The 15,029-nt window shown below is 45.3% G+C and overlaps 1 protein-coding gene across 4 annotated transcripts in view; it reads right to left on the reverse strand.

Moving 5' to 3' along the window:
* AFG3L2 (AFG3 like matrix AAA peptidase subunit 2) overlaps nt 1–15,029 on the reverse strand; it is a 336,314-nt gene that overhangs the window by 80,131 nt on the left and 241,154 nt on the right. For all 4 annotated transcript variants that reach the window (XM_069219758.1, XM_069219759.1, XM_069219757.1 and 1 more), the window contains one exon: nt 322–432. In XM_069219758.1, coding sequence (XP_069075859.1) covers nt 322–432 — 111 coding nt within the window. The remainder of the gene's footprint in view (nt 1–321; nt 433–15,029) is intronic.

Raw genomic sequence — 15,029 nt, forward strand, 5'->3', positions numbered from 1 at the left:
GAAACTCATGAAACTTAATGTGCAATGATTTAGCTTACGTTTAAGATGTAAAACAGTCCCTCGTCCATTACAATGCTACCATTCCATAGGAGGCAAAATCATATATCACACAACCAAAACCATAGGGTGAGAACTACTGCTCTGGGTGGCGGCTAATTGATTGGATGTGTATTTTAAGAGTCGTAAAAATAGGTCAAGCAGATAGCTGGGCTGTCCAGCCACACTTCAAAATATGTGCACGTTGCTCTAGAAAAGACATTCTACAGAGAAAACTAAATTTTCTTTTCTCTGAATAGGTACTACACACTCGTGCTGCTTTACCTCCTATAACGCGTTCAATAGCTTGTTCGAAGTGTTTCTGCGTTATAGAGTCCGACAAAAACCTCGCAGCTATCAAGGCAGCTTCGTTACACACATTTGCAATGTCAGCACCTGCGAAGGGAAAGCAAAGCGATGAGTTATTTCCGGTCTCTAGCCGCTTCTCTAGCAGACCAGATGGGCGCGCACAGGGCGCTTGGTGCACAATACATGACTCACGAGCGGCGGAAGACGCGAGATTTCCTGAAAACATGGGCCAGCATGGGAATTCTAAGTTATATATAGAAAAATTACGAGGCATTCTGGTTTCAATGTGAAACTGAGTTTAAAGAGAGTAAAGGCATAATGCGACCTATAAAACATTAAAAAAACAATCCACAAACAGGTTAACAAGCCTTAGAGGAGGTTTAGTTAATGCCTACTAAACACATTTCAGTTCAGTAACCACCCAGTGTTTCCTCATTAGGATAGTTCTACTTTACGGTTTTCATATGCAGAGTACATTTCACAGAGAGGTATACAGCAGAACTAATTTAAACATGCAATGCAGAAATCAGAGTTTTTATTCGTATTATAGTCAAAAGGAGCAAGGCTAACCCAAAGGGCTTCTCAGGCTGCACGCGAGGCAATGGAAACATGTAGGAACATTTACAAAGAGAACTAAGGACTGTAAGTAAGTGCAAGTAAAGGGATCTGAAAGGAAGCATCACAGAGGGGTGAGGCGGAAAGCAACGTAATCTAAGATGGCAGGATGTTTGCGGTGAGGTGGTTTTTGAGACATTTCCAGAATTACATCAAGGAAGGCGCAACAATGAGGCACATGGCTCAGGAAAGGATTAATTTAGGCACCGAACCAGTCGCGGCTCGCTGGGATTACTGGGGGTGGGACAGGGTAAATAATAACATAAAAAAATAAATAAATAAAACATACCTCCGCGCCGCACGCCACAGATCCTGCGTCGTCTCCGGGCCAGACAGGTACAGGCTCCCAGCCTGCCCTGCGGCCAATCCTGGCGCTGCTCAAGGCAGCGTCAGGACTGGCTGGGAGCACCTAGCGAGGGCGCTCACAGGCTGGCTGGGAGCCTGTGCAGGCTCTCTCCAGCCGGGCAACTGTGTTGTCATAGCCGAGGAGCCGCCACTTCACTGAACTAAGGTCAAATCATGCTCTTTTTCATATAATTCTCTGTATAGTTTTGAGGGAAAGGAAAGAGTCAATGAGAAAACCCAGAGATCTAGTGGCGAATGACAGGATGGGGAGAATCCATCTAATTTGATATTGTTCAGCCGTAAGTGCATGAGTGGTGCTGAGGTCTCGCTCTAAGCAAAAAGTTAGTTGATAGCCTCAGCACAAGAAAAAGATTTCAGTGGATCACATTCTGAAAACAAGCATTTAAAATGCAATAGGTCTTGCATTTGTGAGAGATAGAGTTATTGGCGTTGTAACTGACAATGTCTTTTACTTATGTGTTTTGGTTTGGAGTGTAGCGGATGTATACCAGGTGCCACAACAAACCTTCCGGGCCCTTCCCTGCGGGGCATAACATGTAACAAGGCCGCCATCTTGGGAGTGTTTTTGCCTCATGAGGTGGTCAAATACGTTCAGAGCAGAAACAAGGGGCAGACATATATTTTTGTTTGTTAAACTTTTAAAGGAATTATTCCTCTACATTGGCAAAACACTGCTTGCATACAAATAGAATAACAGAAGAGGCAGCTTAACTGCAAATTAATTATAGTGATTTTGTTAAGAATGGCACCTGCTTTGCAGTGCTATGAAATGGTAGAACAAGTATTACCAAGCGCTATCTAAAAGAAAACAAAAAACGAGTTATTCCCAGACTGCCCCAACATGCACCAGACAAAGAACCCTAAGAGAGAGGATGTGGCGTGAGGGCCAGAGCTCCCGATCTTGGAACTGGGGAGCACGGTTCAATTCTCGTCCCCGGCTCAACATCCTGCGATTCTGGGCAAATCACTTAATCTCCCCTTGCTACCAAAAATGAATGTGTTCCTGTGTAATGTAACCGCTGCTCATGTAAAGACCTGTAATACCTTTGTATCGAATTCGTGCTATATAAAAGTTCAAAAAACAAAGCGCTCCAATACCTCCGTGTCGAGTTCGCACTACATAAATCTGCAAAAAAATAAATAAATACCCTGACATAGCTTTTTCACATCTTCATCTTTGCAAGGTCAATGAAAACGAATTATAGCGATTTTGTCAAAAATTGCACCTGCTTTGAAGTGCTATGAAACTACAGAACCTGTATTACCAAGTGCTATGTAAAAAAACATTTATTCCTGGATTGCTCTAACACGCACCAGACAAAGACATCGCAAGGAAATGTCAAGATGCCCTAAACCAAGGTAAACTGAGAAATTCAGCATTTCATCCTTCCGAAAACAATCAAATGAATATAATTAATTTGGGTAATAGTAGGAAACCTGTTGTTTGCCTTCAATTATAGTGACCAGGCAGGGATGGTGGTCACAAATGAATCTATTAAAGACACAAATGTGGGAGAACTGTATTTTTAGGTAAGTAACTTACTTATTCTCCAACACTGTATCTTTCATAGATTCACACGCTGGAATCAGAGTAGCAAGCAGTGATTATAGTAGCACATAGCAAGAAGCAAACTCACCAAAAAAGGTAACAGGTTATGCTGAAAAGCTTGGTCAACAGAGGCACATGTGGTTGTATTATCCCAGTTCATGCATACTTTGGAACTTCTATGGCTACATGCAGCTATGGAAAGAGTTAGTGGAGCTGCAACAAGTGTGCGTGGAAACCCTTCTTTGAAAACTAGCCGGAGCGTTTTTATTTGGCTTCATGCGTCTTAGCAGAGACAGAAGCTAAGGGCTGCAGTAGGATTTGCATGCATTAAGATGAAATGTCTGTATGGTCAAACAATACATAGTTAGGAAGCAAAACTAGGATTTTCAAGGACTTCAGGTCTTGGTCTAAAACTGGACTGTGCTGCTTCATCAGAGAAGTAAGACAAATCATCAGCGCAAATGGCAGAAGGTATGTCACTAAATCAGTGAACCAATACTGTATTTATCAGGTTGGTACTTTGAGAATGAGGGCACACAGTTCTCGCTTGGCTTTGTTTAGGACTCTGGCGATGAAGTGAATCAGAAGAAAGGTGTAAGAAAGAACGATTTATCACATCTTTCTCAAACACTTCCTGTCTGAAGCACAAGGTGAGTGGGTGCTCATCTCCATGTGTACCACGACACTGTGACCTTGTACCAGCACTGTTCCAGTTCTTGCTGAATATGAATCATTTTTAGCCTGCAAAAGGGGACTGGCAACACACTATGACATGAGTCCCAAGAAAAATTAGTAGTCCCTGACTGCGACTGAGCAATGCTAGCAGATGTGCAAGGCGATCCACAGAAACGTGGTAATGTAACTCTCAAGCTAAATGCTTTGCTCTGAGCTGTATTTAGAATGCACTGTGAGAAAGAAAAGAGCTTTGAAACACCAGTGGCCTAGCAACAGGAAGAGGCTTCTGTGGACACGAATGCCTATCATGCTGCCAGACCTTTCAAGAGCCAATCATCCAAGTATTGAAACACCTACAGGCCCTTTTTTCTTTAAATGAGCTACTACTGGGGTCAGGAATTTGTTACAAAATATTTGGGGTAGGTTTTAGGCCGAAAGGAAGTACTCTGAATTGATAATGTTGGTCTATCTCTGAGAACCTCAGGCACTGCCTGTGGTTTGGGTGTATGGTGATAGGGAAGTATGCATTTTGGAGGTCAGGGGGGTAAGGAACTCTCACATTTGCAACAAGAGTACCACCTGAGAGTGTCAGAAATCAAGGACTGCTCCTTGGGGAACTTATCCATCTCCTTTAGACCTAGGATAGGTCTTCAAACATTTTCTTAACTGGGAAGAAATTGGAGTGGAAGTCTTAATCGCACTGCCTCCTGAGGACATGATCACTTGGACCGAACAGAAGAGAGCAAGGATCTCTTGATGCAGTTTCTGAAGGTGGAGCTGGTGATCCAGAGACTGTGAGCGGTGAGAAATGTTTTGCACAAGCTACCGTGTATGGCTGCATTATGCAAATTGAGACACACATCAAATGGACATAATTTTCTTCAATTTTGAAGCAATGTGGGAGAATATTCCCTACACTACTTGGGGGAAGGAGGAGCTGAGCATTGCTTGCAAAGTCAGGCCGTCTATGTCATGTCAAGGAATACAATTTACTACCTTCCCCTGTTTTGCATGCGAGTCTGTTGTAGTGCTGTCTGTCCTGACACCAGTTGGAGGGTTAGCCTTGGCCATACCCTGTTTGATGCCAATAATAGGGATGACTATGCTATGTGGTGGAGTGTGAGGAGTAACCCCAGCTCTTGAGCCTCAAAGTGTGGTCAGATGTTACTAATGAAGTGCTCTAAGATTGTGCAGAGTTGTTAACTACTTGGTCTGTACATCATAGGACAGTGGAGGGAGGAGAAGCATTTTTTTCCACAGGTGGTACGTCCTCCTTCCTCTGAGTCCTGGCATACTCAGCAAACAAGTCAATAACCATGGAGCCACTGATGCACTTCAGCTTGCTCTTCATGTTGTTTACAGAAGCCGAAAAGTTGTTCTTGAGGAGGATGAAAGGGAAGAGACGGTCAATTCTTGGGAAAGTGAATACCAATTGAGGGGACAGTGGAAAATATCAAGACAAAGGGTAAAGAGAAATGTAGGGAAAGGAGATTGGAGGAGAGGGAGGAAAAGGAAAGAAGAGAGGCAAAAGGTAACACACCAGGCAGTACCTACAGGGAAGGGCAAGACTCTTCTATCTAGTGAATGCAGAGTTCGGTGGGAAACACCAACCAAAGATGCACAGACCTTTGTCCCAAACTTGCACAATCTGTGTCCATAATAAAGGCACTCATTCTTGGCGAGCTGGGAAGCTACAGTAATTAGCTGTCCCATCTTCCCCTAGGCATACTATTAGTACAGATTTTGTAACTAATTTGCCTCCAGTTCATTGACTAGACCACCATCTAATACAAACTGGCATGACATTTCTCTTGCCATTATATCCAACCCCAGCTTTTTGCCAAGTTCTGGTGAGCGCTGTGTGCATCTTTAGGCACTGATGTCGGTTTATCCCCTACCTACACCCACACAGGAATGAACAAAAAGTGGTGGATCAGTTCTACTCACTGAACCAATGACATCAACATGGGAGGGTGACCTCAGTCTAATTCACTTAGAATTCAAAATATTTGGCTACAGGGGCTTTCCCTTCTATTGCCTTCAAGGGTACCCCATTAAATCTATCCCACTGCAGGTAGAGGAGGAAAGTATGTGCCCTCTGTGAAAGAACATTATCGGCATCCTCAGGACATTTTGGAACAAGCAAAGAAAATCCTCTACAAAGCTGAGGTTACTTACCAGAAGCAGTCAGATAAACACTGACAATCAGTACTCAATATGGACCCGGAGACGGTAATTGTTTAGCCACCAGGTACCTATAGCTACAGGTATTAGGAAAGTTACAGCCACACTATACAAGTTCCTTTGCTACAGAAGGGATGATAAAACAAGTGGCTGCTAAATTAGTTCTGCTCGATGATTCTCCTGTACTTCCCTGCGATCGCAATTGGCCTGATCCAGCCCACTACCAGTACACATGGTCGCGTGGTATATGAGGTAAAAACTAATTTGGATTACAGGCGTGTCAAAACAATCGTTTAACCTCGTAGACTGGAAAAGGTGCAGCCCACAGGACAGGTCATGGGAGCTGACTGGACAAGTTCACGCTCGAGTTTGGTTCGCCTATTTCACTCCCATCACTCAGACAAAGATCAGTCTGATGGGCAGCCTTTTTTCCTAAAACCTTCTTTATTACATTTCAGTATGGCACAAAGTATACATTGACAGCAACACCATTAAATGGGGCCGCGATTACGGTCAAGTGTGCTAGTGGCTTACACAGATTCATAGTAGATGGGTCACTTTACAAACCTCATACAGGATAGTATATAAAGACTGTCAACTGAACAGTTAATTCTCAGCAAATCATGTGCGGAGTTTTACCCCGTCCCACAAATACCCCCAAAAGGATGAAAAACAACTTAACATGCAAGAGTGGGAAAAGGCGGAGCATCCTAGATTGTGTAGAATAGGAGAAGAGCGGCACGTTTTTAGAAAGAAATAGCCCTAAGGGACTCCATATAAAGCCAAAGCTTTTCTGAGTTTCTAGAAGGACATCAGTCATCCGCTCCACGGTTAAGCTCTTCCAGAGGCAGGCATGCCACTGCAACATTGAGGGGGCATCGGGTTTCTTCCAGACTGCAGTTAGAGCCATCCTGGCAGCCCCAAGCCTACTCATAAAACGGAGCGATTCTCACCTGTTTGAAGCTTGAGTGATTTGTCCCGTAATCCCAAGAGAACAAACACTGGTGTGTTGGAGAGGGTTTCCCAAGATATCTTTCATTTGTACCAGAATTTCAGCCCAGTAGGGTTGGATCGTGAGGCAGTCTGACCAAATATGTTCAAAATCTCTCAGTAGGCCGCAGCCCCTCCAGCATTGCTCAGACGTTTCTGGGTAAATCGTGAGGTTTGCCGGTCTGGGGCACCATTCATATATCCCTTTGTAGTGAGGCTCTCTCAAGCCTAGTGAGTGACAATCTGGGGATGTCCCTGTTCCATAGTGACCTTCATTCCCAGTGTCTATTCTCAGAATGTTATATGGCGAAGATTGGGCGCACAAGCATTAGAGATCCGAAGTGAGTAGAGGAAGGAAATACAATCCTATGACCCACCCGTTCGTTGTACAAATTTGTCTAAGGAGCAAAGTTCCCTAGTGGCTTCTGGCCAGGTCCCTGGTTGGAGTACTCAATGTTTCAGTTGAGTGTAATGATATCTCTGAGAGGTGAGTAGATTAAAGTCACGTTGACGATTTTCAAAAGGATGTCCTTTAGGAAACTGGATTTTGGTTGAAAAAGTCCCCCCCAAACTTTTTGCCTACTTTTTGATTCAACTTTGATTGAAGTGGACTCGGTTCCTGCTAACCAGGTCCTAAGTGCCAGTGTTCCTTCCCCAAAAACAAAACCACTGGTCACTTGATCCCCATCTCTTTAAGTCCCTAGTAAGTGGTATCTCTGGTACTGAGGGCATCAGTACTAAAGAGGGTGCCCTAAGAGCTGCAGCATAACTTGTGCCACTCTAAGAGAGCCAGCACCAAACTCATACAGACTGCCACTGCAGGCTGCGTGACAAGGTGCTCCAAAAAGTGAAAACACAACATGACATACACTTGTGTGCCATGTCCCCTAACACTGCCTGTAATATTTGTAAATCACTCAGACACCAGGCCTTAAACAACTAAGACAGGGTGCATTATCTTACAGGTGAGGACATCCCTGCATGAGAAGATATGCCCCTGCAATGTCTTTGTTGATTCTCAAACACAGTAAGTTAACAGGGAAGCCATTTTAAGTACACGTGCTGGACACTAGTCAATACCAGTTTCTCAGATATATTATGGTTTCACTGAAACTAGGGGTGTTTAGTATCAAATCTCATATTAATAAATTCTCACCAATTCCAGTGATGGATTTATTAATACATGCACCCAGATGGCACCTTAGCGGTACCCCCTGATAACCTACCACCTGCTGGTGTGCTGACCGACTGGTTTCCTCCAGTCTGCCACCAACAGACAATTTACTGACCCCCAAGTGAGAAAGCCTTTGCTCTCAGGGCAGTGGGGGGTTGGAGTGATTGGTCAGGAACAAAGCATGCTCTGCCACAGGTGTTACACACCCCTCCCAAAACAAGATGACCTGCAATCGAATCTGCATCTCATGGAAATCAAATTTGCATTTCAATGCAGGGGAACTTCAAAGAGCCTATGGTAGTCCGATCTAGATGCCAACCCACCCGACTCAGGGCCCATTTGGTGCCACCTACAGGCACTAAAATTAGCTATGCAGGAGGTGTGTTGCACTTGCAGGGTGGACACACCTTTAGGGGGACCGCCCTGAAGTGAACACAACATTAGGAATTTCGTCATCTGTGTGTGGTGAAACTAAGAATTTTGGGACAGGGTGAGGCCCACTCCCCAAAGGAAGTGGTCATCTAAGTGGCGTAGTGACCCCAGGGGTAACTAGCCCATTGGCTACTACCCTTCCTTCTCCTTAACACCCCTAAATTGAATTTTTAGGGGACCCCAGGTTGCCAGATCTTCAGATCTCTGCTAAACACAAAAGTAGAAGTTGACAAAGAAGACTGCTGACCGGAGAACCAAGAAGCATGACTGACTTGGCATCAACCTTGCTAGCCTGCTTGCTGCACTGACCCTTGTGGAGCAACTGACCTGTCCTTTTATTGTGCAGACTCCCAGAAACTCTGAGATCTACCAGAGCTTTGCAAATTGCAAGAAGAATCTCCCTTGGAGTAGAGGAGCTGCTTCCCTGCAACCCAGGACCACCAAAACCTGATGCCAGGCAGCACGAGTGCACCCGTGCCTCCTAGCCCGAGCTGAAGTTCGCTAACAGTGTCAGTGTGGTTCCCTGCTGTTCGAGAGAAGAAGCCCACCTAGCGTTTGCCCACTGTGGACTTCCTGACGGTGCCTGCAGCCTCTGCTTGCAGGTCCCCCTGAACTGCGACCTCCTACAGTGACAGAGACCAGACGGTCCACTGCACCAGGCTGCCCCGGAAGGAGAAGAGGACTACTCTGTTCCTATGTCACTGAGCCTCATCAGACCTGAGCCCACTTGTTGGTTCAGTCCGAATGGACCCATCAAGTCCACGCCTGCAGCATGTTTCTGTGGACCCCCCTCGACCGCGATTACCCCAGGTGACGAAAACCCGACAGTCCAAGTAGAAAAGGACCACTGATGTCCCTACGTCCCAAAACATTGTAATAAGCGAACCCCTTTGGTGGTTCACCCGGACTGGAACTCTAGCCCCTACCCACAGCATCTTCTCAACTGGGCCGTTCGAAATGAATGGGACTCCCAACGCCTTAACACACCTCTACACCCAGATGCCCCTAATCCTCCTGAGATGACCTGTTGGTGTGGACTTGTCCCCAGCCCCATACTCACCTGAAATACTGGAGAACAGTCCTGTGAGTTGCTGTGAATTACCTACTTGGCATATATATTTTCTCTACCACGGGGTAAAGTTAGAGCTTCAGAAAAATAAAGTCAACTTTTCAAAACTGTGAACATTCATAAATTGAAAAGTACCCACCTGATTCCAATGATCTTGGTATCAAACTTTATATAAAAGAATGTGTTATTTTTCTAAATCGGTGTTGGATTTCTTTATTGAATATGTGTCTCACTTACTGCCTATGCGTGTGCCTTACATGCTTAGCACTGCCTTCTAATATGCCGAACTGCTCATACTCACTACCACAAAAGAGAGCATTTGGGGTGTCATTTGTGCCTCTAAGTCTTCAGAGGTTTGCCTGGACGCTTTGCAAAGTTTACGTCTTTTTGGTCCACTATATTAAGAGCCAGGTCCCTACACGCCCCATCAATGAAACAGATCCGATATAGGAAGGCAACCTCACTCTCTGCCTCCCTCCCTCCATAAATCAAAAGGGTCCAGCGCGAGTGCCGGCTTGAAGGCTGCATTAACGCGTATAGTGAGAAGGGACCATCGCCAGTCCCGTAGTTTGGTTCACTTCATTCCAGACCTAAAGGGAAGTTTTAGACCGAGTTACTTACATAAGCAATGAGTGGCCTAACTTGCTTTGGTTTCCACAGAATATCCCAGATGAATCTTCCAACTACTGCTCTATCCATGTGCAGCCACTGTTTGTCCGATGCCCTCAGTGATCATTCAGAGATCATCCATAACTGTGCCGCTTTATAGCACAATGAAAAGTCAGGTAAGGCCATCACCCCCTGAATCTCTAGGTAATACCACCAATTTGGATGGAAGCCTCACTCTGCGATCTTGCCAGATAAAGCAAGTGATCATTGTGCAAAAGAGAGGAGAACTACTCCTGATTGATTTCAATGGGGAGACCCTAGAGCAGGTATAGAAGTCTCAGCAATACTGACATTTTCACTACGTTGATACCCCCGAGCCAGGATAAGTGTAGTGGGGCTGAACATTTAAGGTCAGCCTTCAGCTGACGCAGGAGGGGCAGGGGGTAGTTTGCTCTATAGAAGTCGGCCACTTTGGGGTGATCTTTAGCCCTGAGAAAGTGATTCTTTCTTAACCTATTGGAAAGGGGTAGAAGTTGCTATTGCCTCCATCTCACTTGTAGGTAGTGTCAGGGTGATGAGAATGGGTTTATGAGGTTTAGTATGAAAACGGTAACTGTTTCATAGGGTCGGAGTTCAGTTTGCAATGCTGTCAGAGAGGTCTGGGGAGGAAGTAAGGGACAAAAGCACATCGTCCGCAAACATGGATATTTTGTGATCTACAGAGTTCACAGGCAGCCCATTGAATTAAGGCGCAGCATGCACTCTAGCTGATAGGAGCTCAATTCTAAGTGCAAAGAGAAGTGGGGAAAAGGGACATCACTGTCTCAGGTCACGCTCCAAGCTGAAAAAGTCTGAGGTAGTTCCATTCACCAAAACTCGGGTCCTCTGGGGGGCATAATTAGCCGTACAACAGCAATAAACTGGTCACCAAAACCAAAGCGATGCAATGTATGGAAAAGGAAGATCGAAAGCTTTCTCCGAATCTAGTGCTAGAAGCACCGATGGGATGTGTTCTTTAGTATCTTTTTTGACTAAGTGACCACCCTCCTCAGATTGTCATGTGGCTGTTACCCCTAAATGAAGTCTGACTGATCTGGGTGGATCAATTCTGGCATAATGTCTTCTAGCGTACTGGCTAGTATCTTGGTATAGAGTCAGGCGTCTAGGTTAAGCAAAGCAATTTGTCGGCAGGACACACAAAATTGGGGGTCCTTCCCAAGCTTTGGAATAATGGTGATCAAGGCCTCACCCATTGCTGGAGTCACCATGCAAGCTTCTGCTGTATAGTTAAATAATGCAGTCAGATAACATACCAAGTCTGAGCTAAAGGTTTTATAAAATTGGGGGGTGAACCCATTGAGCCCTGGTGATTTATGTAGTTTAAGTGCATAAATGGTACTCTGGACTTCATCATCCTTTATAGGCGTCTCCAAGAACTCATTGTAGGTGACTGATACCTGGGGAAGGTCCACTCCCGTCAAAAAGTTCAACTGCTCTATCTCATCTGTGGGATCTGAGTGTATAAGTGTTTGTAGAAGTCTCGGAAACCTCTGGCTTTACACTCTTCAATAGTGGTAACTTCCCCAGATTCCCCATGTCGCTGGCCTATGTATTTTTCTTGTTTGACCAGCAGCTGTCAACCCAGATGTGATCCTATCTTGTTCCCCTGGTCATATGCTTTTTAAAAAAAGAAGGAACAGGGTTAATTCCACCCTATATCTGTAGATAGCATTGAGTTTCCCTCGTAAAGCTGTAACCTTCTTTTGAAATAGAAGAGAGGGTGATTCTATGTGAGCTTGCTCAGCCAATTGAAATTCTGCCTCAAGCACCTGTTTATCTCAATATTTTTGCTAAATAGCGGTGGTCTACAAGGAAATACATTTTCCTCTAATAACTGCATTAAAAGGTGTAACATATTGTGGAGAGGTTAGTGTTGTGAGGATTGTTCAATTTAAAGTAATCCGTAATGGCCTTTTGGATTTTGTCTCAGAAGAGATGATCTTTGTGAGGGGGGCTGCCACCATGCATTTGCACCCCTTAATGTTTCCTTTAATCAGAACTATTCTCCCCTAATTGTCAGTCTTGCTACCTACGATTGGGAATTTTAAAGAAAAGTCAACGAGGAGGGCCACTCCATTTTGTGTAGCGGAGACTTAAGATTTGTATATCAGTGGGTACAACTTTTAACTATGGGCCTCACCACGCTTGAGATGCATTTCCTGTTATGCTATTATATCAAGTTTCCGGTAAAGGGTGTATTTCCAGAGTTTGTAGCGCTTAGTCAGTGAGTTAAGCCCTTTAACATTGCCAGACTGTCCCCCACTCCAACCCACTCCCGCCTCTCCTCCACAGCGTGTCACATCACGGCCACTCCTGCAACAACATCAATAACAGTAATACCTGAAAACATGGAAATGTAGACTACCAACAACTGTGTAGAATTATGTCAGTCATGTGAAACTAAGGCATTTTAGACAAAAAGCCACTATTGTATTTCGCTGAATGCCTTTGAGTAACTAGGTTTCCTAGCGATTGGCATAGAACCGTTAGTGTAGACAAGTACCAAAAAGCTTAGAGTCTCAGCTAGTGTCCACAGGAATTGTACCAGGCCATTAGTTTCATCCTTATGATTGTGACCTTCTGAAAGTGGACCCTGTCACAACACTGTGAATTTGGACCCTTGGCTGGCCTCTAAAAGAGTTCTGCCTTCCAAAGATTATTGTTGCGGTTGAGAGAGCCACCAGTTACAGGTAAGTATTAGGCCAATAGTTTCCTATGCCATTTCACTCTACACTGCGATTGCCATTGTCCATTGGCAGAGGTGCCTGCAAATCTGGCACAGGCCTCTCCCAGCTCACCTTCCGGACCCTGGCTATCTGGAAGCAATAACCCCAGTAGGGCAGCGGCTCCCTCCAGCTCCACAAAGTGGTGCAACTTGTTTAGGTACTTTAAGACGAGACCGAATTGGTAAGTTCATCTGTCTTTGAAATTATCTGGGCGTTGTTGGTCAATCACAGGCTTGAATTGTAGGCATCGTCCCAGAGTTGCAGAGGAAAAGTTCTGGAAGAGTGAGTACGTTGCTCCATGCAGCAAGACTGAGTCCTGTTTCTGGGCCGCTTGTAGAATCTTTTCTTTGAGTTTAAAGCAGTGCTCTTTTGCTAAAACATCTCAGTGCGTCTTCCCTCCTCCAGGCGCCAACGGACCGACCCTTTACACTTGCTCCAACCGTGTCTTTGTATGTTTCTAACCCAGGAGCTCCGAGAACAAGTCCACCACAAAGGCCTCTAGATCTGGTCCCTCGGCTCCCTCCACTAGACCATAAATCTGAATGTTATTGCACTGGGAGCAATTTACCATAGCTTCACATTTCAGAAGCATGGATTGCAATTGGGTCTGCAGCTGATGCCTTCCAAAGGTCCCACCCCCTGTACAAGACCTTGGTATTTTTGTCAAGATCTAGAGTGCGGGTGCCCACTGAATCTACATCTGCCTGGAGGGAAGTCAGCTGAGTACTGATATCGGATTTGAAGGTTTCAAAAGAAGAGGCAAGATAATTCTTCAGCTCCTTCAGTCCTGGAGGGAAGAGAGAAAGTCCTTCTTGGTCAGGGCATTGTTTCACTAGAGGTGTTGTCGGAACAATAGTCCTGTGCTTCTGTCAGGGTAAAATAACTTGATACCATGTTTAATTGTGTCTTTTTCATAGGCATAGGGGCTGCAGGATCGCGCAGGACAGATGATTTATACTGCCAATCCAATCCCTTAAGATATTCATGAGATCACATGAGGATCTCTGTCCGAGACGACCGCCACTTTGAAGTCAGGCAATCTTTCTGTCCGTAATCCTGCGATGCCGCCACTCCCCCACCAGATCTACTCAACATGTTCTGGGGGTGGCAGACCCTCAGATTTCTCGGGTGGCAATGCAAGTCCATCAGCCACTACCTGGGTAGCAGCCATGTCTGTGACGCTGCTCCTGTGGCCCCCATGCAGCTCCTAGCCTCCGTGGACAGTCACAAGGCCTCTTGTTCTTCCCTGCAGGGCATTTCTCCCACACAACCGGTACCCCTGCTGCTCCCACTCCCCGTGGAACGGTCAAAGTCAGTCCATTAGCACCAGCCTCCTCAGCTCCGACCAAAACACAGCACAGCCTTTGTAGATTACGACCACACAGTAATGATAGTTGGCCATGCCTCCCCAATTGGGTAGCTTTTTTACTGTCATGGCGTGTCAAAGGTACTTACCACCTCCAACCCCAATCACCAGCGGTCCTACACACAAGTGACTATCCTTACCACCCCCTTGCCCAAGGCATTGCCACCCACTGTCACCCACTCTGATGTTGCTGGAGTAGCGATACCCTCGGTTATGGTTGTCACATAGGTACTATCTTGTATTGGATCCCCATCACCAATGCAGCTGATTCCATCCCCAGGGATGGAATCAGCTGCATCCCCATCCCCATGGATGGAACCTTAAAAGCTATGATAACATGGCCCACCTTAGTGGGGCTCCAGTAGGATTTGCGAAATTACAGCAAGGTTTTCAGAAGTTGCAGTCTATAAAAACAACACCCAGGGTGCATCCAAGTACTTGGCTTTCCTCCAAGCAAGTGAGAGAACGTTTCTGCTTTTGATCTCCTCTTTCCTACATTCCTAGCTCTCCAGTGGGGATCTTCTGAGAGCCCGGCAATTAATTCATGTCAGTTTCCCCTCTTCACAGATCCTACAACTTTTCACCACTGGGACCTCCTTAGCATCCTTGGAATACTCCTTTTGTTTTCTCTGCTTACACTTGAAACCACAGGATAGTGATTAGTATCCTGAGTTCTTTTGCTGTTGAACAGCGTGCAGTGCAAAGATACTAGTCCTTGTTGCTCCTTCAAGAAGCTGTGTTGAAACAACTTCTTCCGGGACCTTTCTAATTAGGGACGAAGTTGTAGCATGGACCTTTGTGCAAAGCTTTTCATTCATGTTCTTGGGTGAATCGGGGACAATAAATATGGTTTTATAACTTCTGAAAAA

Source organism: Pleurodeles waltl, chromosome 2_2 (genome assembly GCF_031143425.1).
Source record: "Pleurodeles waltl isolate 20211129_DDA chromosome 2_2, aPleWal1.hap1.20221129, whole genome shotgun sequence".
NCBI lineage: Eukaryota > Metazoa > Chordata > Amphibia > Caudata > Salamandridae > Pleurodeles > Pleurodeles waltl.